Consider the following 27,480-nt stretch of genomic DNA (forward strand, 5'->3'; position numbering starts at 1 on the left):
AAGGTGCTTCCCTGTCACAGTTTGTCTGGGTAAGGGAGCGATGAGAAATGGGTTTGTTTGGGAAGTGTTTAGAAGTTAGGACAAAGATCATGACCCAGGAGCAGTGCAGATTTTCAATGCTGCAGGCTTCCATTGTCTCTGAGATCTAAACCAGTCATATTTGCATAATGGTGGCTGTGATCCCCAGACCATTTCATGCCCAGTGGGCAACTCAGGCCTAGTCATTTTACATTTTAAAGGGTTACAATTCAAGAGTTCAAAATGGTTTTTCTTTTTTTTTATGCAAAGGATGTTTTATATATAAAACTATAACAATACTATTTCAGATTTTAAAAAGAAAAATATAGTACTGAAAAGAAATTATCACAATCTTTTATGAGAAGATCTAAGTGGACACTTTCTGATTTAGTATTTCTTTCTTAAAAGCCATTGAAAGAGCTTTGACATCAGAATGATTAATTTCTGTTCAGCATCAGACTCCTAATTTCCCTTCCTATGTTTAAAATAAATGAGTGCTTAGTGGTTCCTGAGTGTTAGGAACCCCCCATTACAGACAGGACCACATTCTACTCTGTTCAGGCATTATCCATGGCAGAGCATTTCAGCCTACTGGAAACTGAGCAGAGCTTTTTATCCGGATGAAACTATGGTCACAGGCTGATAATAGTTCAGCCAGAGAAGCATATTCCCAGACCTGAAAACCTAACTGAAAAACTGTCTTAAAAAATCCTAGCATGCAGCCGGGCGGTAGTGGTGCATGACTTTCATTCCAGAAGGAGGCAGATCTTTGTGAGTTCGAGGCCAGCTTGGTCTACAGAGTGAGTTCCGGGGCAGCCAGGGCTACACAGAGAAATCCTGTCTTTAAAAAAAAAAAGTCCTCATGAACTTGCTATAATCAGTTTTTTTGTTTTTGTATTTTGGATGTAGTGGGATTGTAATATTTTTACTAATGTGTGCTATTATATCCACCCACCCTCACTTATTTAAGATTTCTCTTTTCTTCTTGCTTTCTAAATGACTATTTTTCACATTCTCCCCTTGGGCTCATTAAGAGGAATTCTAGCTTTCCCTTTCCACTTGTGACCATAGTGGTTAGCAGCTCATACTACTCTGTATCAGTTCTCTTCTCAGAGGAGAGCCATCCTGATTATTCCTTCAGCTCCTCATACATGCATGAATTGTGTGCCAACATGGCTTCATCCGTGGTTGGTCAATTTGTGGTCCCACTCAACCTTGCAAATAAACATAGAATTTTACAGACTCAGGTTGAAAGAAAATGAAGTTTTAATGACACAAAATGGGAAGAACTCAACAGTAGCTTGTTGAGCATGTTTTTTATTCAAAGTCATGAGAACCACGGCCAAGAATAATCCATGAGCAGAGATGAGGCAGTGCAGGAATGACAGTGATTAAGGAGTGCAGACAACAGGTCCACACTTCAGGGGCTTCTGTGCATGGCTCAAGGCTCAGTGTTTTGCCATTTTGACTTTCTTTTCTTTCTGTGATTTTGCTACTTTAAAGATTTTCTTAAATTGGAAGTCTGGCTTTGGAGGAAGACAGTGACATGGAGGGTGAGCGTTTCCTGGGCCACTCATTTTGTGGTTTGAAATGCTGAGCTCAGAAAGCAGAATCAGAAGGCGCCAGAAGAGTCCTGTGTGATGAGCTGGTCGCCATTACACGCTGCACTCTGGAAAGCTAAGAAATATGTACAAATTGACTTAAGATTTGTCAGTGTAGGTAACCTTCCACGCTCCCTTTACACAGAGTGTTAAGTCTTGCTCTCCTGAGGGAAATAGCATTCTTTCTCAAGGAAAAAAATTGGTCTCTGTCTCCTTCAAAGCCCTCACTAGCTTCATTCCACATATCCTTTCTCTCACCCTGTCTCTCTCTCTGGAACCAAGGCTGTGGACATATGATCACATGGTTTTAGGGCATCAAGGCTGCTTTCTGTTACTGCCAGGAAGAAAAATATTCATTATTCCCCAAATTCTTTGGGAAGTAAAGAAAAATGTTCTCAGTGACTAACAGTTAGGTCAAGCTGGATTCTGTTGCGGACTTTGAACAGCTGGGCAGTCTGAGAAAGGAGCATTTTTAGGAATATCCATTTATGGTCATTGTCAGATGGATGTAGTAGGGTGAGTTTGGGGGGGAAAGTGATCAGCACTAGCTTTGATGTCCCTCTTCCACAGAGTTGCCAAGCCTTTCTAGAAGGGACTCAGGAAAGCTCCAGAGTGGACAGGAACTGTGCGTGTCATACCCTCTCCTTCCTGGAATCTGCAACTTGTAAATGGCTTTGTTCTTCTGAGATGCTGAAGTTATGTTTTTTTTTCTTTGCTATTTTTTTTTTTAATTTTTGGCAGCATGAGATGGTTACAGTTTACCCAGAACACAGTGCAGGTAGTCAGCAAGATCCACTGTACATTTTCGTTTTCAAATAATTCAGTAAAACCCAGAGCAACTGGGAAAGACTGCAAACAACCTCTATCTCTCTCTTTGTGTTTGTAAACAAAGCAATTGATGGAACTCTTACAGAGCTGGTAACTTGGACCACAGTAGACAGGAAAATATACCTTTTGTTGTTGTTGAAGTAAACATGATGGGATAATAAAAAACTGACACACAAGATCAAAAACCAATTGTAAGGATGAATCTCTTACTTCAAAAAACCACAGCGGTTATCGCTGTTGGGAACCTGTGAGGTTAAAAAATAAGCAAGGAGGAAGGTAGTCTAAACTGAACCATGAGACTGACCTTAGTGTACATAGTAAAGCCAGTAAACGACATTAAAAAGAGAAAAGGTGATGGGGAAAAACATTCGGGACCACTTGTCTATGGAGTTCACGTCAGTCAAGTCAGGGATCTTCACTTTGAGCTGCGAAGCGCGCCTGCGGATGCGCCCCTTGCCTGGCACCCCGTGCCTGTCCAGCCCGCGCCCGAAGCCCTCACGGCTGCTCAGTGGCTTGCGATACTGGATGCTGGCACTGTCGTACGAGTACATGGTGGCCTTGGGGTCACTCACACCTGTGAGCACCTCGGAGCCGCTGGTCTCATTCCTGATTTCCAGGGTGCTGAGGAGAATATTGCCATGGGCATCAACCTGAGGGCAGAGACGACATGTCCAAACACTCACCAAGGAAATTCACTGTTATTCCGTGATTGTCACAGAGGGACGTGTTGATCCTTTCCGTTTCGTGTACACTGATTCCTTTCAGTAGTCCATGTGCCCATTGACAGCGAAGATTATCTACAGTTGATTTGTCTATCTAACCTATCAATAATGCACCGGTCATTCACCATACCTATCAACCTTATATCTTCCTCTATCTCTGTTATCTATTTATCTCAATCAGCTATCAATCAATTATCTACTTTGAGAAATTATTATCTATTTACCTTCTATATATCTACCCATCAACTATTAGTCTGCATCTGTTAGTCATCTATTTCTTAGCTATCATTTGTCTCTCTCCTGTCATCTTTCCATATCAGTCATCAATTAATATCAATTATCCATCTGCCATCTACTTATCAGTGATCTATCAGTCATTTACTTTTTATCTTCTATCTACCTATTATCTGTTTACCTATCTCTATTAACTACTGACATCTATCTACTTCTATTATTTATCTATAAAATTATCTAGATCTATTATTTATTTCTTATCTTTCTATCAGGTTTACTTATATTACCTATGTAACACCTATCCATCATCCATCCATCAGCACAACCTATCTGTCTATCTATCTATCTATCTATCTATCTATCTATCTCCATCACCTATGACTTATCTTCCATCTATTTTTCATCATCTGTCTACTTATCTTGTTCTAGTTTGATTTCTGTTGCTGTTTGTGCTGGCTAGTTTTATGTCAGCTTGACACACAAATCAGTTATCTGAAAGGTGAGAATCTCAATTGAGAAAATGCTTCCCTAAGATATAGTTGTAAGGCATTTTCTAAATTAGTGATTGATTAGGAGGGCCCAGCTCACTGTGGGTGGTGCCATCCCTGGTCTGGAGGTCCTGGGTTCTATAAGAAAGCAGGTTGAGTAAGCCACAGAGGATAAGCCAGTAAGCAGCTCTCCTCTACAGCTTGTGCGTCAGCTCCTGACTCCAGGTTCCTGTCTTGCTTGAGTTCCTGTACTGAATTCCCTTGGTGATGGGCAACAATGTGGAAGTGTAAGCTGAATAAACCCTTTCCTCTCCAACTTTTGTTTTGGTCATGTTGTTTTGTTGCAGCAATAGAAATTCTATCTAAGACATTGCTATAAAACATTTTGACCAAAATCAACTTGAGAAGGAAGGGGTTTATTTAGCTTACACTCCTGGATTGTGATCTGCCATTGTGGGAAGTCAAGGCAGGAACTCAAGTAGAAACTTGGAAACGAGAACCATAGAGGAATTCTGCTTGCTATCTGTCTGCCTTAGCCAATTAGTTTTCTTTTTTTCTTTTTTCTTTTTTTTTTTTTTGGTTTTTCGAGACAGGGTTTCTCTGTGTAGCCTTGGCTGTCCTGGACTCACTTTGTAGACCAAGCTGGCCTCCACCTGCCTCTGCCTCCCGAGTGCTGGGATTACAGGCATGCGCCACCATGCCTGGCTCCAATTAGTTTTCTTATACAGCCAAGTCCCACCTTCCTAGGCATAATGCTACCCATAGTGGGCCAGGACATCTCACAGGAACTGTCAGTCAGGACAGTCCCCTCAAAGACACTAATACAGCCCAGTCTGAAGTGGGCAATTGTTCCTTTCTCCTTGGTAACTCTAGGTTGTGTAAAATTGACACTAACCCTAACCAACACACACATTTTGTACTCATTTGCTTTCTGCTGCTGCAGTAAAACACTATCACCAAAGGCAACGTGGAGGAGGAAATGGTATGGTAACACCCAGGTTACCATCCATCAGGAAGGGTAATCAGAACAGGAAAGGAAGCAGGACAGGACTGGAGCCAGGAACTGAAGCAAACTACGAAGGAACACTGCTCGCTGGCTTGCTCCTCATGGCTCTCTCAGTTTGCTGTTTCTTTTCTTTCTTTCTTTCTTTCTTTCTTTCTTTCTTTCTTTCTTTCTTTCTTTCTTTTTAAAAAAAATACAATCCAGGACTACCTTCCAGGGCTGGTACCACCCACAATGGGCTAGATCCTCTCACATCAGTCATTAATCAGGAAAATGCTTCCGCAGACTTGCCTATAGTCTGTTCTGATGAGGCACCTTCTCATTTGAGCTCCCCTCTTTTCAGATGACTTCAGCTTGTGTCAGGCTGATGGAAAACTAACCAGCACAAGTGACGCCCTGTCAACTTGACAAACAGATCACGACTAAACCAATAACCTTCCCTTTCATCTATATTCCCAAGACCTCTTGTTAACACCACAATATAAAGCATAATAAAACTTTAAATGTCTCAGAGTCTTTAAGAATTTAAACATTTAACAATTAATAAAATATATTAAAAAAAGAATGTAAACATTTAAAAAGACTAAGTTCTCTTTTAAAACTTGTTACAAATCCAACTGTGGGTTCCTGTAAAATTAAAGCTAAGAAACAAATGGGGGGGCGGGGCTCAGTGGTTAAGAGCACCACCTGCTCTTCCCAAGGTCCTGAGTTCAATTCCCAGCAACCAAATGGTGGGTCACAACCATCTGTAATGTGATGTGGTGCCCTTTTCTGGCCTGTGGGTGTACATGCAGGCAGGAACACTGTATACATAATAATAAATAATTAAATATTTTAAAAAAGAAACAAATGAGGAAAATCTCACACAAACCAGCCACTGCCACCACTGCCTCCACCACCACCACCAACCCCCGCCAAACAAAACCCCTTTCCCAAAACTAAAAAAAACCAAGTTAAATACTTCTTATTCCAAGAGGGAAGAGCCACAGAATAGTTACAATAAAACCAAAGCAAACCCCCAAATCCACCAGGATAATTTGCTCAAGGCCCTATATCCGGGCCTCACACTCCTCTGGCGTGTAAAGGGTTAGGTAGCTCCACTTCTACTCATCACACAGCCTGGCTTCTAGGTTCAGGGCTGCTCAGTGCACACTCACTGCTGCCCTTGGTGGCTTTCTCAGGGTCCTGCCACCTATAACATGCTGGAAAGATGAGGCTGCACTCTCTAAGGCCTCTCCCAGCCTCTCCTGAGGGCCTCTAACTCTGCTTCAGGGTCCACAACCCTTCTGATCCTTGGGTTTCCACTGCTATTGAGGTTAGCTTTTTTGTAGTGGTGTCTCTGGCCTCTCACAATGCTAACCCTCAGCTTCTTTCCATGACCCCCTCAGTCCTGCAGCTCTCATGCCACCAGTGACAAACATGGGAGGACTCTTGCACACTACCAAAACCACAGCTTCTGGGTGATACACTCCCTTGAGGATTTCACCTCAGTCTGGCCTTTCCTTATTCACAGCTGATTTCTCAGCACCAGTTAGCCACATCAATTGTCCTAGCAAAACAAAGGTTTCACTCCTGTGGCTCTGTTCTCTTGTTAATCACAGCTTCTTTAGTCCCAGCTGAGAAGAAAGCACAGACTCTAAACTCAAGATACCACAGGATAGCCCAGATAGAGTCTTTACTAGCCTCGGAAACTCATCAAGCCCCGACTCCATCTTTGCATTTCCTTCAACACCTTTTATCTTCCACGCTGCTTCAGAACAACTCATTAAGCTGGTTGAACTGAACACTCAAAGGGTTTTCAAACCCACAGTTCAGAAAAAAAATCAGTCAGAACATTAAAAAAACCAACATGGGTAGGCCTGTTACAGCAGCACCCCACTGCCTGCTACTGACTTCTGCGCTAGTTTGCTTTTTGTTGCTGTGATAAAGCCACTTCAGGGAGGGAAGGGTTTATCATGAAGGGAGTTAGGGCAGGCGCTTTAGGCAGGAACCTGGAGGTAGAACCAGGGAGGAACTACATTGCTGACTAGCATGTACATTTGAAGTGTTTCAAAAGACATGAGGCAGCTATGTTTAAAGTTATTGTGCTTAGCTTATAGTATATTCTTCCAAGTGCCATTAATCTCAGTAAAGACATGTTAAAAGTACAGATACAGGCAGGGAGGCAAAAGACTCTGATGAAGAAGACAGAGAAAAGCACGGAGGAGAAATAGATAAGCAGACAAAAAGCAAGGTCACGAAATAGCACACAATAGTGGTACCCACAGTAGACTGTAGAAGAGAGTCTACTGGGTGCCCAGAATAATGGTGCACACTTCATGTATGTTATTTGTATGTGATTACAACCCTACCTAAAAAGGGTTCCACACTATGTCACCTTCATTTTATAATAAAGTTGAAATTTAGAATTATTAACAAGCTGACTAATGTTTAGTTAGCCAGTATGTTTAAGACCTGAGACTAGAGCCCATACTTCTCTGATTTAAACTTTGTGTCTTTCTACTTGGATTTTTCAACATCCAGCAGTGAATTTAATGATATAGTTGGTATTTGACAATGAAGAGAGATGGTGGCTGAATTTAGTGTATAGCTATTTTTACCCCCCCCCAAATTTTAAATTTTGTTATGTTTTATCAAGACACAGCTTCTGTGTGGAGCTTTGGCTGCCCTGGATTTGCTTGGCAGACCAGGTTAGCCTCAAACTCACAGAGATCTTCTTGTCTCTGTCTCCTGAATGCCAGGTTTACAGGCTTGAGCCATCATGCCCTCCATTTTTATCTACCATTGTTTCCCTATATTAAGAGTTTTGTTCTATTCTAAGTGGGATGTCCAATATGCCCTGGCCCTGTACATTTTTGTTTATTTATGGAGATTTTAGTTTTTGTTTGCTAATGACTAATATTTTAAAATCATATTGTATAATTTATATATTATTTTTCAGTAGGGCAACATGAAATACATTATATCGTCCTAGTTCAGCAAATAGTAAAACTAAGTCTCACAAAGGTTAAGTGAACCACTAAAGATTAGGCAAGTGAACATTAAAAGACAGGATGTTTGTTCTATTGAATATTATTTCTCTCTTATTTGTATGTTAAATAAATCTGTTATCTTCAAAGCTTACTTTAAATCTCTGTTTCTTTATGTCTCTTATGGGTCTCAAAATTCTGTGACAGATTTTTGGTCAAGTTGTTTCCATTAAAAAGCACTGATATTGAAAATGAATAACTTAAAACTGACACACACACACACACACACACACACACACACACACACACACCCCCCAAAACAAAAAAATCCATAAAACATTTTTCTTTCCTTCTGAAGATTTTACAATGCCTTCTAAGCTTTCTGGGCAGACTTGGTATCTTTGTTGATAATAGTAAATTCAAAGCGTTATCCAAACATATGAGTACCTACTATTGTGTCTGATACAATGTATCAGGATGTATGCTGTGCAAAATTAGAATCCTTACAATAAAACAAATAAAAAAATAAATAAAAAACAAAAAACAAAACAAAAAGAATCCTTGCCATACTCAAAACATTAGCACCAACGCATAGAGTGGAATTTACAAATTCATGTAGCTACAAAGACCAAGAAGAGTAAAGGGGTAGAAGCAGGTAGCTAACCATAATTGAGTGGAGTTATGGAGACGTGAGCACTGTAAGGGAGCAAATATCTAAAAATGACACCATAACTCAGACAGACAAGCACCTCCTTGTTTTCAGAAGGTATTCTTGTTCAGAGGATCCAAGAATCCAGCGTTGTATTTAATGTCTAATGTTGGCTTGGTCCTGTAGAGATTTTTTTTTAGCTCAAGAAAGCACATCTATGTCATGTTTTCCCTCTTGTTTTTCATTTGTCTCTTATAACATATTACAGTGGAGTAGTGATATTTATTTATTTATTTATTTATTTATTTATTTATGTTCTTGGTTTTTAAAATATATTTTATTAATTTATTCATATTACATCTCAATGGTTATCCCATCCCTTGTATCCTCCCATTCCTCCCTGCCTCCCATTTTCCCCTTACTCCCCTCCCCTATGACTGTGACTGAGGGTGACCTCCTACCCCTGCATGTGCTCATAGGGTATCAAGTCTCATCTTGGTAGCCTGCTATCCTTCCTCTGAGTGCCACCAGGCCTCCCCATCCAGGGAAGGTGGTCAAATATGGGGCACCAGAGTTCATGTGAAAGTCAGTCCCCACTCTTCACTCAACTGTGGAGAATGTCCTGTCCATTGGCTAGATCTGGGTAGGGGTTTGAAGTTTACTACCCATATTGTCCTTGGCTATTGCCATAGTTTGAGCGGGACCCCTGGGCCCAGATCTGCCCATCATAATGTTCTTCTTGTAGGTTTCTAGGACCCTCTGGATCCTTCTATTTCTTCATTTTCCCATGCTTCTCTCACCGAGAGTCCCAATAGGATGTCCTCCCATCTGTCTCACTTTCCTGGTAAGTGAAGACTTTCATGGGACATGCCCCTTGGGCTAGTGTCCAGATATAAGTGAGTATATACCATTTGACTCTTTCTGCTTCTGGGTTAACTTTTTTTCAAGGCAGGGCTTCTCTGTGTTACCTTGGCTGTCCTGGACTTGTTTTGTATATCTGGTTGGCCTGAAACTCACAGAGATCTTCTGCCTCCCTCAGTGCTGGGATTACAGGCTTGCATCACTGGTCCCAGCTGATATTTATTCTTAAGTATAAATCCTATTTCTCATTCAGAGGTATAGATGTGCCGAGGGAAGAAAAGGTGGGCCAGACCTGGGGCAGTACAATAGAAGGGACAAGAAACATGATTCCAGAAGCTCTATGAAAGAGTGTCAAAAATCTAGGAGACCTAACCTGATCATTAGTTAAAGGAGAAGAGTCTGGAAAATTTTAGCTTGCTGTTTGAGAGGATTACATGGTCATTAGAAGAAATGGGGAGCTCATTGTGGGGAGAATCTGAGGGTTAGAGGAAAAAAATGGAACATTTTGATCAAATTTGTGTCATATGTTAGGCAGCCCAATGGTGTTGGCCAGTGTTTAATTATCTACGTGGAGATGGCTGGAATAATGTGACTGGAACTAAGGTGTGTGTGTGTGTGTGTGTGTGTGTGTGTATGCATGGGAGTGTGTAGTGTGCATGGATGTGTATATATGCGTGTAAGTATGTTTATGATGTACAGTGTGTGAGTATGTGTGTTTGTGGGAGTATGTGTGTGTTTGTGTGTTTGTGGAAGTGTGTGTGTGTGTATGTGTTTGTGGGAGTAGATATGTAGATTGGAACACATGAAAAAACTTTGATAAACTGGAGAGGGAAATGAAGAGAGAAAGGAATGATGGAAACTTAAGTGGGGAGGAAGAGGTAGCAAAAAGAGGAGCAGAGTCACGGGTGTTTCAGAGAGAACAGGGGGGAGGTTGTTGTAGAAAAAGACCATGATTTATCAAAGAGGCTGTTGTGGTCTTAGAATAAGGTTGATCAGAACATACCACTAAGGATTAAGGACTGAATCAGTGGCCACAAGGGTCAGGCAGTTTACATGAATTTCCTTCATCAAAAGCTTATAGTTCAAGGATCTGGAAAGATGGCTTACTTATTGCAGAGTTCAGTTGCCAATACCCAGGATAGGTGGCTCCCAAAACCTTCTACAGCTCTAGCTCCAGGGGCTCCATCCAATGCCCTATTCTAGTCTCTGTGGGCGCCAGTACACACCCACACTCAGGCTACATACATATAACTTAAAATATTTTAAACTTTGTAGTTCAAGGTAAAAGAGATAGATCATTAGGCAGCCTGTGTCGAGATCGGATGTCAAAACTGCTAATGAGGGAAGGAAGGATAAAGGCAGATGTCAAGGAAGCGAGAGAGGAAGTCAAAGCTGTTGCATTGTAGCAGAATACCTACTAAACTGATGAGTTCACACCTGCGGCCCTGGGAGGAGGCATCTAATAGGAGAATGTGCTAGTGTTTCCCTTTACCTGAGTGTGATGCAGCTGTAGCCTATGGTGGTGGTGGTGGTGGTGGTGGTGGTGGTGGTGGTGTGTGTGTGTTTGTGTGTGTGTGTTCACACCATATAGTGTGAGTTGGACTTTGGAAAAGTCATGCCTAATTAAGTTTTTTGTTTTGTTTTCTTTTGTTTTTTACTGAAGCTACGGAGTTGAAGTGATAAGGATACATACTTATCATACATACATACATACGTACTTTATACTTTAGAAGATGAAGAATAGAACATATAGCTTCTAGGGTTGAAATACTCAAGTAAAACATGAAACACAGATTGTTAGGACACATCTCTCGTTGAGGTGCCTTGCTGGCAGTGGGAATCCTGATGGGATGTTTCCAGTCAAATGCCAGTTGTTTCATTGGAGGGAGAATTTGTTGTTAGTTACAGGAAGTTCCATGAAAGCAAGCATCTAGAATAGTCTGGAAGGATGTAGAGATGGCAGAGCAAGGGACTGGGGCTTGGAAGCTGTGTTTTCATTTGATGTTTTTTCAAATTAACTGATGAACAATGGCCTTGACTTTGTCAAGATCTTAGCATTCTCATGTATAAATGGATGCTTTCCCCTAGGTAATCTAAAGGGTGTGCTTTCAGACATTGGCAGTCTTTGAATATAGAGTATAACATTGCAACATAACATGTTACAAATGTTATGTAAAATAATAACAACCTGTAAAGTTAAATCCCTTATCTATATTGTGTACATTGTGAACTTAAATTACTATGGGCAGCTTGATAAACAAGGCACCAGAAAAAGCCAGGGATGCATAAAGCTTCTCATTAAACAGAAGTTAAGGAGTGTCTTATATTTTTTCTTAACCTGGTACATATACAAAGATGTCTAAGGACTTCATGAGGTTTATTACTTTATGTAAATTTCTTGAAGCAGTCTCAGAGGTTGAGCTAGAAACTGTAGTTTCAAGTGGTGTTTTGACACACAAAAGCATAAACCTAGTTATAGAACTTTGTATGAAAGTTGATCTCATTGTTTAATTATTAAATCAACAGTGCAGTACTCTTTTTGAGGAACATTTGAAAAGATTCATATAAGAATCCTTTAATACTTCCAGTAACCTTTATTACTAGAATAGGGTTATTGTAAAAGCTGATGTTACAGAATCTGTCTCTGTCTCTGTCTCTGTCTGTCTGTCTGTCTGTCTGTCTGTCTGTCTCTCTCTCTCTCTGGGTATGTCTATAAGCATGTGTACATGCTTGTGCATTTGTGTGTGTGCACATGCACATGTACGTGTGTTACATGGCCTATTCATGCAGCTCTGATACAGCTTCTCCTAAAAGATGTGAAAACCAACAGGTTTCAAACAAACTGAGGTTTGTTGTGCCTTGCCTCCTGTACTGGACAAATGCTGCTTAGATAATGAGGGATCAATAACTAAGTGGAGTGTGACTCAGATGGAATTAAAGCAAAAATGAACGTCAACATGTTGGGCCTTTATGGAGGTGCAAACCATTAGATGTTCTAAAGCATTGCCAATGGTGACACAATTGTTCAGTGAGATAACTGTACCACACTTTTCAAGTCCCCCCTAAAGGAATGATATATATTCCTGCATCAATTTTCAGGCACAACAGAATCCGGATCACACTTAGCTTCCTGTCTCATCTCACTGATGTGCACTGACCATCTACGGGGCATATTTATAAAGCAGTGGGCTGACATGGCTCTACCTCAACTGGGATTTTTTCTCCCTTTGATTGGTTCACACTGGAAGTGCAATGTTAAGGATTTGCATATTGCACTCAGATGGGTTAGGTAAGGACGGTGGTGGCTCATGGGTTCCACTGACTTCAAGATGAGTCTGCCAATGCAAGGAATGGCTGCATTGCAGTAACTGTGTTCCTCAAAAGAAACATTACTGATTCTTGTTTCATGTATAGAGCATGATTTAATCTAAATCTAAAGAAAAATGAACATTATTATTGGGGCTTCAGGAGGACATATAAGAAAGCCTTCTTCTACTTTAGAAAGATTATCTAAAAGCACAATTTACATGGTAAATAAGAGAAACAGGTGTGGCTGTAGACGTGCCACCCTGAGGGCTGGCTGTGTCTTTACTCTTTACTGGACCAGCATATTTTCTGTGCTACAGGAGGTAATTTTAAGAAGAACATGGATAAACAGTTAAAATATTCATTCATTCATCTCCCCCATTGTCCAGCAAATGTTTATGGAGCTCCTGCTGAGCCTCAGGCACTGTGCCAAATGTGGCTGCAGGCCATTATGCCCCCCATTTTAGAAATTGGAAAGATCTCAACGAATAAGACTCTTAATACTGTACTCTCCCTTAATATTGTACAAACACACAAGCTCCTTGCTCTCTCCTTGAACTGACTGTGAATTTTTTACTGGATAATGCGACCTCTGTTAAATGCAGGCACTCCGTGCTTTTCCAAGCTGCACTTTTTATGTTTGCCCCTTGTGAATCTGAGCTTTTCTGTCATCTTCCTTCCACATATCATGTTAGTTGGCCGTGGTAGCATCTGGCCACAAACAAATGGAAGGGCTCACAGGTGGAGGAAAGCCTCAGGAGAGATGGATATCTTGCTGATCTCTCTCCATCCTTCCTGCAGCACTGGACTTGAAAATACCTAGTTTGTAAATTAATTCTGGGAGAATAGTGGTGAACAAAGCAGACAAGTTTTTTATAGTAGTGGGGCTTACATTCTTATATTCTCAAGGAGGATAACATTCAATACTTTGCTCTCCCAGCAACAAATTGTTTAAGAACCAGCATAAAAAACTATAATTCTATCATTTATTATCTATCTATCTATCATCTATCATATACCTAGCTCTATCATTTATCGTCTATTATCATCTATCTATCGCCTACCTCATTCTATTTAGATTTTGAAGGTGTAACCTTTACACCAACTGAGTGAACTTTATGTTATGTTCCTTATAGTCATGTTCACACTTTATCATCATACATTTTCATATGATGAAAAAAAGTGAAAATTCAAAGTGAATTACATTTTATGTTCTTCTTGAATTTACTGCAGAACAGCCTATAGAATGCTTCTATATAAATATTTAAAGGCATCTTGATCTCCAAAAGGCAAGTATAGAACTCACAGTCTTCTGTCTTCCTGTTTCTTCCCCTGAGTACTTCATTAGAATTTCTCCTCAGTAGAGCTGACTTTGTCTTGTTCAAACGGAGAAAGGTGATTGGAACAATAGAGAGACTGACTGAATGTACAACTAAATTTCAGTATTGGTGGCTCAAATGTTACAGTTCTTAATTTTATATGCCAGGTTGGCCCTAGTCTTGATGTCACAGTGAAGTTAATTTGTAGATGTAGCTGGCATAATTAGTTATTGTAATTATAGATGAACGTACGTGATGATGTGAGTGGCCTTAAATCATCATTTTACAGGCTTTAGAGCAAACACAGGATTCCCAGAGAAGAAGGAAGTGTGCCTTAGAACTGAGTTCATGATTATGGAATGTTCCGCTGACTTGTGGTCAAGTTCAGCTTAATTTCTGGCCTTAAACCTTCTCTCCAGGCTTAGATGTCACAGCCCCTCAACTATGTAAGATATGTATTTAAAACAAGCCTTGTTATATGCTATTTGTTCTCTGGCATTGGTTCTCTCTTTCTGGAGAATCTTGACTTTTAAAAACAAGCATGCACAAAAATCCTGAGGGTGGGTCTAAAAGGACAGGGGTCCAGAACCAGCAAGGTTACAGCTGTGTTTCCCTCATCAAAACACTAAACAAACTCACCACCTTACTTCTATCCTGGTTCAGCCTCTGTGTTTCTCATTCTCTCTACCTTCATTACTTCCCTTGTTTAAAAAAATGTTACCACTTGCTGAATTTAACCACTCTGGATATTTTCAATAAAGAAACATAGCAGAACTCATTTCAGTGAAATTGAAATAAAACACAATCTTATTGGCACTGGCAGTTTAAGAGCCTGGTTGAGGCAAACCTTCAGGCTCAATTCATGTTGCAAACAGTATATTATTTCCTTCCTGCTGGTCAATTCAAAAAGATTCATGTATACTAAGTAATTCTGAACAACTGAGCAGGAAGCAAGTAAGGTGACACTGGCTGCAGAATTAGCTAATTCTCTGTCCCCAGGAAGCTCAGAGTCTATATGATGACACTGTGCCATGGGAACAGTAGCCTCTGTACATTGCCTACAGACAGTCTGGGAGGTCACAGCCTCCATGCAGGTCTCCCTCTTCTAGAATGGACCACAGTTCCAAGCTCTCACCACTTCACCTGCACTCGCCATGTCTGCCAAATCTGATCTCTTGGCCTGGAATTCCTTTTTTATTTTAGGTCTGGGTTTGGGCTTGTTGGCAGCTATGTTCAAGGTTTTTACATTTCCTTGTATGTCCTGATAACTACTAGCAGAAACAAACACTTTACTACCACTTTGAGAAAAGGCAGATGGTTAAGCATAAACCCACTACACATTTTAAATATACTTTTAACATACTAATTTCCAGGAAATAGAAAAGTAATGAGAATAATATGAGGTTACTAGAAATTTTCTAAAACATTACTCAGGCAGAAAACACCATTGAGTTCCTTTCCACGTCTCTCTCTCCCTGTGTATTAGCAAGTGCAAATGGCTCCACATAAACGTGTCTTCACTCTGACCCTCTCCCTCCACTACGGCCTGCAGCTCCATAACTGATCTTCCCTTTCCTAGAAATGTGGCCCTCCAGTTTTGCTTTGTTTCTTTTTGTTTTCTGTGCATAGCAGCCACATTGACCCTATAGGACGCAAAACATGATTTCTCCTCTGTTCAAGTCTTTCTTATATCTTTCCCAAGCCATATAATGAAATCCCCAATTTTTATCTTAGTCGCCAAATATCATGTATGCGGGCCCCACTCTCCCTGCTATTTCCCTTGAGCACTCTGCTCAAGACATGTTGTATTTGTATGTGTGTGTGTGTGTGTGTTGTGTGTATGTGAAAGAGAGGCAGGGTCTTGTTAGTGCATGGAAGGCATCTGTGGACAATGGTGCCTGGCTCTGGCTTTTCCCTCTCCACTTTCTAAATCCTCAGGGCATTTTACCTTCCATTCTATTCTCCTGGAGTATTCTTCAGACTGTTACCAGGCTCGGTTCTCATCACTTTTTCTGCATTGTCCATCACTAGCTAGCATTCTGTCAAGTAGTTTACATATCTCTATACACATTTTATTTCCTTAAAAAAAAGGGGATGTATTTATTTTTATTTTGTGTGTATGAGTGTTTTGCCTATGTATCTGTGTATGGTTTGTGGGCTTGCTGTCCAGGTAGACCAGAAAGGGGCACCAAATACTTTGGAACTGGAGTTACAGAGGATTGTGAGTGATCACGTGGGTGATGGAAAGCAAACCAGGATCCTCTGCAACAGCATTAAGTACTGTTAGCTGCTGAGTATCTCCCCATCCCTTCTATGCACATTTTTCAATGATATCAAAAGAATGTAAGCTTAGATAGGTAGATGCCAATATCATTGTGTATCATAGAAGGACCATATCTTTCTGGTCTTTCCAGATCTGAACCTTAGGTGACTTACAGTATTGACTCAGTTAAAATCTACAGAAAAAAGAGCACAAAACTCAAGCTTTCCCCCTATTTTTCTGAGTTCTGTTGTAGTTTCAGTGGTCAAGACGTGTGTGTGTGTGTGTGTGTGTGTGTGTGTGTGTGTGTGTGTACCAAATAAGACAGTTGTTTAAAAATCCAAATTAGCTTTATTTCATGCTTTGTTAACACCCTCCCACCCCCAGCCTGCACATTACACACATCCTAAGGGTTTTAGTTGGTTGTGGTGATGTCTGTTGGTTTGGTCTTTCTGATTCCACCCAGATTTCCTTTGATACAGCCACTCTGGCATTCCTTTGATGCATACAGTTTGAGTGGGCCTGACGGCATCTTTTAGCCTCGGCAGAAGTGTGGTGCTCAGACCTGAGTATTTTATATTTTCTGTTTTGCTCATTAAAACACTTGAATTATGCACGACAATATGACCTAAGTTGGTTAAAAAGTAGACTCAAATCCAAGACTTATTTTGGCTGTCATCATTAGGTTTGGTGTTATAAAGTAAGTATGGGCTAGGCTGGGCTTATAGATATTGACACGATAAATCTAGAGCCTTGGGAGTTACCATGAGAGAAAGATCTATGGAAAATAATGCCAATATAAAGGAAACTGGAATTAAGGGATAAAGAGAGAGATGTTCTACTTACAATGTTTGCTCCTGTGAATAGAGCCTCATACAACACTTAGAACCAGGGGATGGCTACTAAGTTATATTTCTGCCTCACTCACCAAAAGACTCCTCGCTATTTGGATAGTAGGCCAATAGATAACAGAAAAGAGAGAGGATAGGAAAAGAGGAGGAGCAGGAAAGCAAGGCAAATATGAAAGAGTGAGGAAGGGAAAGAAAAAGGTCAAAGATGCTTCTGGGAATAATTAGACTCCAAAGATGTGGTAGGTTTAAACAGGGTCATGGATCAAACTAGTGAACCAAGCCATGTTTAGGCAAAAGCATGAAGTAAAAGTTCATGAGCAAATGCCACAGGCTTCTCAGAGGAAATTATAGAGTTCATGCTGCTAAACAAACCAAACCAGTCAGTTTCATCAAAGATGGAGTCCGTGTTCCAGCCCTTCTGAAGGGAGACGCTGAGGTCCAGGCTGTAAGGCCAACAGGCGTGTTCCTGACTTAAGCATGAAGCTGCTAACCTTTGAAATGCTCAGCTTCAAATGCATCCTGCATTGTGGAGTCCAGCACAGCACACAGCTTACTGCAGAAAATTGCCTGGCAGCGTTTGGATGATTTAGCACAAAGAACAGAAACGTAGGAGGAGAGGCTGCACCACAGATTGATATCTAATCACAGAAGAGAAAGCTCTCCATCCTAACCCTCGGGCAGGCTTGTAACTGCACGTTTGTTATGACTCTTTCATAGGTTCCCCTAGTGTCCTTCATGACCACCCTGCATCTATTTCATCCATTTCATTTATTGGCACACATTAGACACCATGGTCAGTATATACAACTAAAAAGTTCCAGGTTAGTATAAACGTATCCCAGAGGCAGCTTGCTTAAAGTCTTGTTGTGCTGTGAAATCTGTCTTTCAAAACTCTAAATGCCATACCTAGCTTCAAATGGTACCCAAGGGGATCATGAATCTACAGTCTTTATCACCTTGGAGATTGAAACTCTCATAATGTCTGGATTCAGCATCTGCACTCATATAAAAAATGCCTCAGTGCAGCTGGCAGAAGTATAAATCAATACGGGGCCTGCACTTCTGGGGTTTCATTTTAGATACCCCTTGACCTAACTGCCCAGCTGAGGCCATCAAAAGTAATATGTAATAATGAGCAATGTCACTCCACACCCCAGAACACCAAGGCCAATCCTAGAGTTCTCTCAAATGAAAAGTCTAGGAGACACATATCAATTAAGTTTAATGTATTATAGTCCTCTCATAGGGATTAGGAAGATTGCCCAACCACCATATTCAGGGGAAATATAATAATTTCTATAAATTTGAATTTTGAAATAGTAAAGTTGACATTATTTAATTTCTGGAGAAGATATGCTGAGCAGATGAAGTTTCTTATGGACATATTATTTCAGAAGATGAGGAGGTCAGGATTTGTCAAACTTAAAATTTGCAGGATCATTTTAGGTTGCATGAGATGGCGACACTGTGTATGCTGGATAGTTTTGTGTGTGACACAAACTAAAGTCAATGAAGAGAAGAAAACCTCAATTAAGAAAATGCCTCCATAAAAAATTAGGCTATAGGCAAGCCTGTAGGATATTTTCTTATTAATGATCAATGGGGGAAGACCCTGCCCATTGTGGGTGGTGGCATCCCTGGCCAGGTGGTTCCTGAGGTCTATAAGAAAGCAGGCTGAACAAGCCAGGAGGAACAAGCCAGCACTTGTCCATGGTCTCCATGCTGGCCCCTGCCTCCAGGTTCCTGTCCTGTTTGAGTTCCTGTGCTTGCTTCCTCTGATGATGAACACTTCTGTTTAAGAAAAAAAAAGTCCTTTCTTTACCAAGTTGCTTTAGGTCATGATGTTTCATTACAGCAACAGTAACCCTAACTAGGACACTGTGTAATATTATTCCACCTACATTTGAAGAAGGCAGTAAATTCTTAGCCCTAATCACTTTTGGAGGTTATTTTTTAACAAGACAAGCATGATGATTTTGAAAGAATACCAGAGACTCACATAACATTATTGATCAGTTTACTGCTTCACATGCAAGAGGCCATGAGTTCAGTCCCTAGTGTCACACGCACACGCACGCACACACACACACACACACACACACACACACACACACACACACACACACACAAAACACACATGCGCACGCGCGGATAATAAGACAGCCTTGGGCAGAAGCCAAAGTGAGCTATTGTCTTCTTTTCTCATTTCATATGAAGATGTAAGAATTTATAAGGCATTATGATATGTCACTCAATAATTTGAATGAGCTCTAAAAACTCTTAATGGAGGTTTGTTTGATATTCATTCATTCATTCATTCATTCATTCACTTAAGAGATACTTAGTTAGTTTCTACCACATCATAGCCATCGAGGAAAGAATAGTAAATACACTAGACAAAAACCCTATTGTCGGTCCTTGTAAACTACAGTCTAATAAGAGAAGAATGCTAAAGCACAGCTACAGGAACACATGCTATTATTCAGTCCCACAGAGGAAGAACAGGATTCCATGGGAGCAGTGAATAGAGGAAGTAAGTACAAGCAGAGTCATGGTTCCAGTTCAGGGACCTCCAAATGGCTGTGTCTGTGGTGAGAGGCCGAGTGATGGAACTGGAACTAATCCCTTCTACTTTACAGAATGCAACATTAGCCCATCAAATGGGATGCTCAAGCCTGTGGCTTACATTTATTCTATTTCATGCTTTCAATTGGGACATGTAAGCTGAAATGAGCCCTTTTTTTCCCGAGTTGCTTTTGGTCATGGTGTTTTATCACAGCAAGAGAAACCCCCACTGAAATGGTGTTCTATGGTATGAATATACTACAGCTTGTCTAATCACTCATCGATATCAGAATTTTTTTTTTGTTTTCAGTTCTAGGATGGTAATTCCATTGCCTATGGGCTTTAAGATGTATTGATTACAGATATTCTATAGTGCTTATTCTTCAGATCCACATTTGAGATTCTTAAAGTCACACTGCTGCTGGTTGTGATATCACTTTCCTTTTTCTGGTCAGGTATGTTAATATTTTACTATGTACTAGATATTTGGAGTGATGTATTAGAAAGACTTTTATCATCCCTGAAGAATTTTGGGTTTTGTTTTCTTAAGCACTTTAATTACTTACGTATTACCTAGAGTAGTAGGCAGAAACTTGGTTTTATGTATTTGATTACTTCATGTTTTCTCGTTATTCTCATGACTGAAATTTTATTCCTAAATTATGGCAATTTTGGAGACTCAGTGGAAAGCCCGACACATTTACTACATGAATGGACTTGAAACAAATTCTAAGTCCAGGTGCTAAATTCCACATTGTGGGCAACTGTTTAAACTTATTTTTTATTTTTAACTTTTAGTCTCTAGCCATATTTCCAGTTGAGACTGCCTTTGCAACATTTACTGTTGCTGTAAAAAAAAAAATACCCCACAATAGTAACTTAAGGGAGAAAAGGTTTACAATTTAAGAGTATTTTCCATCATGGTCAATAAGTCCCTGAGGTAGAAGCTTGCAGTACCTGATGCTGTTTCAGCCACAGTGAGGGACTAGAGAACATGGATTCCCTCTCTCAACTAGCTGCTTCTTTTTTGTGCAATCCAGGACCTAAGGGCAGAGAACGGTACTACCCTCCTTAGAACGAATCTTCCTCTAACCAAACTCAATCCAACTAATTGACATAATCCCTCACAGGCACGTCCAGAGGCTGAGCCAAACTAAATAGTCCCTCCAAGTGCATCTGGAGGCTTGTCGCCTAGATGACTCTATATCCTGTCAAGCTAACACTCCGTACTAACCATTCATTTAAAGGGAGTTTATACTTAGAGTTTGAATATCTGCTATTGCTCACTTCTTTCTGAAATTTCAGGTACCCTGGAGGCATCAACATTCATGCTTTGACTCATCCGGCCAAGAAAACAGCAGATTTCTGCTGAAGTTCTGCTAGGGAAAGCTATATGCCTCACGGCCTGCCGGTCTCATAGCACAATCCACTCTTCCTTTGAAGGATAGTTCTTTTCTGTCTTTTGCTTGTTTTCAGCCACTTAAGTCTTTAAGCAGAATTTAAAAATTGTCCGTTTTCACAACTTCTGTTTGCAAAAGAGTTTGATACAAACTGATTTGCCTTAATTTAAAGCTTTGTTTTAAAATTTGGCATTGCATTTGTTTTTTTTTTTTTTTCTTTCTCTGTGAGAAGTGCTTGTAAATTCCCCATTCAGCTGCTTTCATGGCTGAGTCTGAGTTTGTGGATAACTGTTATATGAATGACCTCAGTTCTATAGAGGGTCACAAAATCTAAGTCTAATTCACTTTAATTCTCTCCTTTGTCTAACAAGCAGAGCTCACATTATTCTCTCACATGTAATTTTACAAATAGCTTAGAATAAACCATAATGGACTTGAGGCTGAGCTCAGTCATAGGTATACACTACAGTTGAGGTATGGTTAAGTGTATCACCCAGTTTTTCATATGGTGGTGTCAGAGGCCATGTAAGAAAAGCTGTAAGGTGAAAGTGGGCCTCCTGCAGGTGCCTACCATTTCGCATGGCTGTGATGGGTAGGCCCTGGAGAGGCATGGGCCCAGGGATTTTGTCTCCAGGTTACTTCTTGCTGCTGATATGCCTTTCCATGCCTGTTACGGCTGTATTTCTCATATATCTAGCATGGTGAAACCGGATATGAGGAAATCTTCTCTGCCAGTGGTTTGGTGTGATTGCTTTTTGAGTATTAGCCCACTTTGTTTGGCAAACTTCCTGCATATCAGTATGAAGATTTACTTTCATGAAATAATGATGCTTAGGTGAATTGATTTTATAATTTATGATAATAGTTTTATAGAATCCCTGATTTGATTCAAGTAATTTTAAGCCTTCTTGTAGAGTAGGAAAAAAGCTATAATAAGAGTTTAGTAAGCTTTCATGTGTCACAAGCATGCAAATTGCAGTAGGAAGAAAATTAAGCTTGGGACAAATTTATGACCTAGGAAAACATTCACTGTAGGTTAGGTCCAGGGATGAGATCACAGCGCTTGCTATGCACCATGATCAGTGAAGCCATGAGTGGGAGCCGGTGACCCTGTGATGAGTATAAGAATAAAGAATAGATGGTTAGACTAGATTGTAGAGGTATATAGGTAATTAATGTTTTTTGACATTTAATAATTAGTAACATTATAATTTTTTTGTTAGCTGAAGCAATCTTAATTTACCCTTCCTGGTAGGTTTTTGTATCAGAATTACATGTTGTATTTTTGCTGTCTTTTTGGTTTCCTTTAATGCCTTCTCCATCTGCCAAAATTCAAGTTGTGATTTTCAAGAGGCCTTCAATACAATTCTGTATTCTGTATGTAATATAGAAGTTAATGTCTTTAGATAAACATTTTTGTAATTCTAATTTGGGTTAATAAAGATTTTTAAATGTATCATTTACTTTGTAATTACATACACAACAAATATATTAGTGACTAGTTTTGTATTTGACAACTGTTTATCTTTCTATCATTGTACTTAGGTTATATTCTATAAATATTTTTTATATACAAATATATGGCAATAAATACAAATGTTGTATTAATGAAAAAAAAAGATGGTTATCCATGAATAAATATAGAAGACTTCAAAGTAAGATGTAAGATAGATGACCTGTTCCTTGGTAAACAACAACAACAACAACAACAACAACAACAACAACAACAAAAAGCTTGTTAGCCCATGACGTTAAAGACTACTGCTTTGATCTTATAATGAGCTTGCAGAAGGGAAGACAGATAAAACTATTGCTTTAAACTAATTATGAACTTCTGAAATCTTTCTATTAAACAGAGATAAAGAATGGTTAGTCAGGTGTGAGTTTTAATAGAAAGACATGAAATCAATAATGGTACAGTAACTCCCTTTTGTCCAATGGTTTCACTTGGTTTTGTGATAATTGCTTTTATGGCTATGTGGTATTTTTTCTTAGAATGTATAAAAGCCTAAGAACAAAAATAAAAGTTGTTGGAGCCTGCTTTGCTTTGAGTGTTTGTGTGAATGTGTGTTTCTTTCCATGTTTTTCTTTCTTTCTAGCTGGCCCTCGAAGAGTTAAGAGTCCAGAGGGGCCAGAGTCTCTCACCAGTCACAGAGAACACTGGCCCCAGATAATTAAGTTTTGTGCCCTCAGAGAAAAGGCTGCTGAGTGGTTAATTGCTAACTCTATGCTCACTTTCCCAGTACCACCTGACCTGTTGATACTGGCCTTCAGCGTGTTGCAAACTCCATTCTCAGTGGGACAATGTTGGGAGGTTGATATTTAAGAGTTATAGCTTAGTGAGAGGTGGCTAGCTAATTGTAGGTGCTATGCTTAGAAGGGATTTGGAAAACCCCAAATGTCTGCCTGGATTTCTGCTTTGTGACATAGCCACTTTATCCTACATGTAACTTACCACGAACCACAGTGGGAGAGCCAGGTGTTATGCTGTTTAGACTTCCAGCCTTGAAAACTGTGTTCTAAACAAACTCCTTTTCTTTGTAAGATCAGCCTGGTTCAGCTATTTTTCTACAATCACACACAATTAATACATATGCTATTAACTTGTATAGTTTTCAGTTTAATTTCTTTAGCTAAATATTCTCAAATCTGTAAGTTGAGGAGATGGTTTGGCCTTGATAACAACAAATAATGGCTCGTAAACATGTTTTTCTGCTAAAAAATCCTTTTCACCCCATCACTGGTAAATAACAGAGATAATATTAGCAATATATAATGCATTACCTGGACTTTGTTCATCTCCAGTTTATTCTTTTCATTGGCGCTCTGGTCTTGTTTGCTTGCTCCCTTCTTCTGAGGGCCTTTTCCAAAGAAAATGTAATTTACAAAAGCGTACTCCAGTAGAGCCAGGAACACAAACACAAAACAACCCATGAGATAGATATCGATTGCTTTGACATAGGGGATCTTTGGCAGAGTCTCCCTGAGGTGAGTGCTGATGGTTGTCATTGTCAGCACCGTGGTGATTCCTGTGAATAGAAAACGGAAGCTTAGCTAAAGGCACCTCTGTGATGTTGTGTTTTCCAAAGCCAGGAAGACAGACGCCATCTACCCTGTAATGTGCTGCTACAACGGCAATAGCGTGATAGGCTGCTGGACTAAAGTTCAACCAGCCTGTTGCTGAAGTGCACCCATTTCTAAAGACAAAATGACAGACTTTCTCTAGATTCTATTATTAAGACATGGCATAGAGTGCACAGATAATGGAGGGCTGATGGAAATTTAAAGTACACACGTGTAAGAAAAAAGCAGTGAAAAGGCAGAACAAAATCCCACTGTTAAAAACATCGTGAGAAGTGAGAACCAACTCATGAAGTTATTGTCTGATCTTCATGTATGCACTGTGCTATCCATGCATAACACACACACACACACACACACACACACACACACACACACACACACACAAAATGTAAAATGTTCCCTTGAAATCCCACGGCCTACTCTCACTCTGTCTTTTTTTCCAAGAATCTACCTTGTGACCTTCATCTCTACAGCAGCCCCTACTAGACTCAACGTTGGTGACCAGTTTGCGGATAACTGATATAATCTCATGGAGTCTACAACACATCTCACTTGCAAATTCATTTTACATTTCCTAGTCATGTTTCACTCTTGTGTGGTATTGCCAAAAGAGGAGACATTTAAGAAAGTTTGTGATTTGCATCAAGTATTCGCTATATACAACAGTATATATAATTATATATAATATAAATTCTATATTTATAACATACATTATATATTTATAATATATAATAAAAATATATGTGTATATATGTGTGCTTTGCAAATAGGCATTTATAGAGAACAAAGTGTACAAACTAGTGAGTTTTTTTCCCTGATGTAGAATGGATATATTCCAGAGTTTTCTTTAACTTTAGCATATACACAGGGTTATATTTACATTAAACAGTATGCTGAAGATACATATAAAATAAAAGCAATATATTTGACCATGTTCCTTATACTTAGAATGTCCTAAAATTGATATGAAGTTGTTAGCACTTGACTTTGCAAGTCTTATGTACTCAGCCAATAAAAGTTCTGGTTTGTGGATTAGTCTCTGTGTGACGATATATATATATATCTGTCAATTAATCCAATTTAATAATTTCAGAAGAGACAATACATAATATGTTGTCTTAGCCAGATGTGAGGCTTCCCTCTTTTCCCTCATCTCTCTTTGAAACTGGAGTGATACCTAAGATGTGTGTATTAACTAATGAAGTAGACCTGAACATGGCTAGATCATCAGACATATTTTACACATTCTAAATTTCCAAAGAACCATTTACAGTCTTAAATATAGCTTTCCAGTTTTCAGGAATTAACTCAACCGTGGTAAGATTAATTCTGAATTTTGTTCCAAAAGGCAGGGAACCATTTTTTATTCTGTCTTGATCACAGATCATTAAAATAACGTATGAATTGTTTGTGCCTTCTTGAATATAATGACCTCTATTTAGCTCTCTCTGTATTTATTTTAAAATAATGAGTTACAAGTGTTACAATTCCCACAGTCAAAAGCAGGGAATAAAGAGGAAGTCATCACAAATTTGGAAAAAACCAGTGCAATGAGATTCTAATGAGTAATCTTCAAAACATTTATACAACGGGAAATGTATCCCAATATTTTTTGGTCAAGTGTTAAAATGTATTGCATTCATAAAGCACTCGTTTTTTAAATCAATTTATTCTTATTACATCTCAATGGTTATCCCATCCCTTGTATCCTCCCATTCCTCCCTCCCTTCCATTTTCCCCTTACTCCCCTCCCCTATCACTGTGACTGAGGGGGACTTCCTCCCCCTGTATATGCTCATAGGGTATCAAGTCTCTTCTTGGTAACCTGCTGTCCTTCCTCTGATTGCCACCAGGCCTCCCCATCCAGGGGACATGGTCAAATATGAGTGTTTCGTTTTTAAGCATCCTATTGCAGTCTAATTCTTTTACTTGCCACATGAGAGGTCTTGCTTTTGATCCTAAATATTGTCTCTTTATTCAAAGGCCTGATTTACTAGCTGTGAAAAAACTGGGAATGCGTTACCTAGAGCAACTCTCGCTGCAGATGCATCATAGTTGATCCAAAATGACACCCAGGAAAGAATTGTAATCAGTGTTGAAGGCATGTAGGTCTGCAAGATGAAGTAACCAATGTTTCTCTTTAGACGAAAACTTAGTGATAGTCGTGGATATGCCCCTGGGTTTGAGAGAGAGAGGGGGAGGGGAGGGGAAATCATTTGATTAGAATCACCATCCACCATTTCTCTTTCATACATGCATGGATTATTAGGAAGGAAATTTCTTCACCTGTTGTGAACTCCACCTTCTTGGAAACCATCTTGTAGTCAACAATTGAAAACTGGGGTAGCTCAATTTTATTGACCCCAGTTACTGCTCCCTCTCCTCCATTCCAGTAAAACTCGATGTCATCAGTGGTATAGCCATCTGAAGTGAAGAAGCACAACCTAGTCACACAGAGCAGGGTTGGTCTAGATTCGTTCTGAAGACAGTTCAGAAGCCAAAGGGAGGATTCACAGCACATTAGGGAAAAGAGTGTCATTTTGAACTTGAATATCAGATAGACCTTACATTGAGTGCTACTTCTAATGGGTTAGGAGTGGCTACATTGAGGAAAGAGATGCATCTGGCTTTAGTTAGTGTAAGCTCCCTGGTCCTTTATTACTTTGTATTACTGCCACAAATTTGGTTTTATTGTATCTATGGATGGGCTTTTTTTTTTTCTAAAGCAAAGGACAGTTGCATTCCAGGGATCAAGAAGTGACTTTGGGTTATGCATTACCTAAGAACAAAAACAGAATGAAAGAATAAACACAGTTATTAAAAGGAGAGCATAAGTGATAATGAAATGGAATATAGCAAAAGATCAAATCTTTAATAAATTATCAAGGCATATAAAAATAAGCACAAGTATCATTTAGAAAACTAACTAGGCTTATATTCTTTCATTATAGCCACTACTATTATAGGTAACATACAGGTAAAATCTTAGGAATTATATAATTCTTGATTACACTAGCTGATTCATGAATTATTGATCTCTTCGAATATATAAAGGTGGCTTTCAATGTCACTGGAGTCCAGAAAAGACTGAAGACAGTTAAGGTATGCTCCTGACTTTGGCATGAAAGGTCCGATGCTCATGGCTTATTCTTTTCCTCCTGTCTGTCCCCATTTGCTAGTGGCTTAGCTGAGTCATGGCTGTGCGTATAGGAGTGAACTGTATAATAAGAGTAATGCTTGGATATGTTTTAGAATTCTAGAAATAATTTGGCTCATTTAAAATTCATTTTTACTAGTTAAACTTAGTTGACTTTTCAATTTT

General features: G+C 39.5%; 1 protein-coding gene across 2 annotated transcripts in view; it reads right to left on the reverse strand.

Annotated features, from left to right (window-relative positions):
- Positions 1–265: 265 nt before the first annotated feature.
- Positions 266–27,480, reverse strand: part of GABRB1 (gamma-aminobutyric acid type A receptor subunit beta1) — a 458,545-nt gene continuing 431,330 nt past the window's right edge. For both annotated transcript variants that reach the window (XM_084798648.1, XM_084798647.1), the window contains exons 6-9: positions 26,445–26,582; positions 26,182–26,334; positions 23,859–24,103; positions 266–3,097 (exon numbers count right to left, since the gene is read on the reverse strand). In XM_084798648.1, coding sequence (XP_084654774.1) covers positions 2,753–3,097; positions 23,859–24,103; positions 26,182–26,334; positions 26,445–26,582 — 881 coding nt within the window. In that variant the 3' untranslated portion in view covers positions 266–2,752. The remainder of the gene's footprint in view (positions 3,098–23,858; positions 24,104–26,181; positions 26,335–26,444; positions 26,583–27,480) is intronic.

The sequence above is a fragment of the Acomys minous genome, assembly GCF_964271855.1.
Source record: "Acomys minous genome assembly, chromosome: 10".
NCBI lineage: Eukaryota > Metazoa > Chordata > Mammalia > Rodentia > Muridae > Acomys > Acomys minous.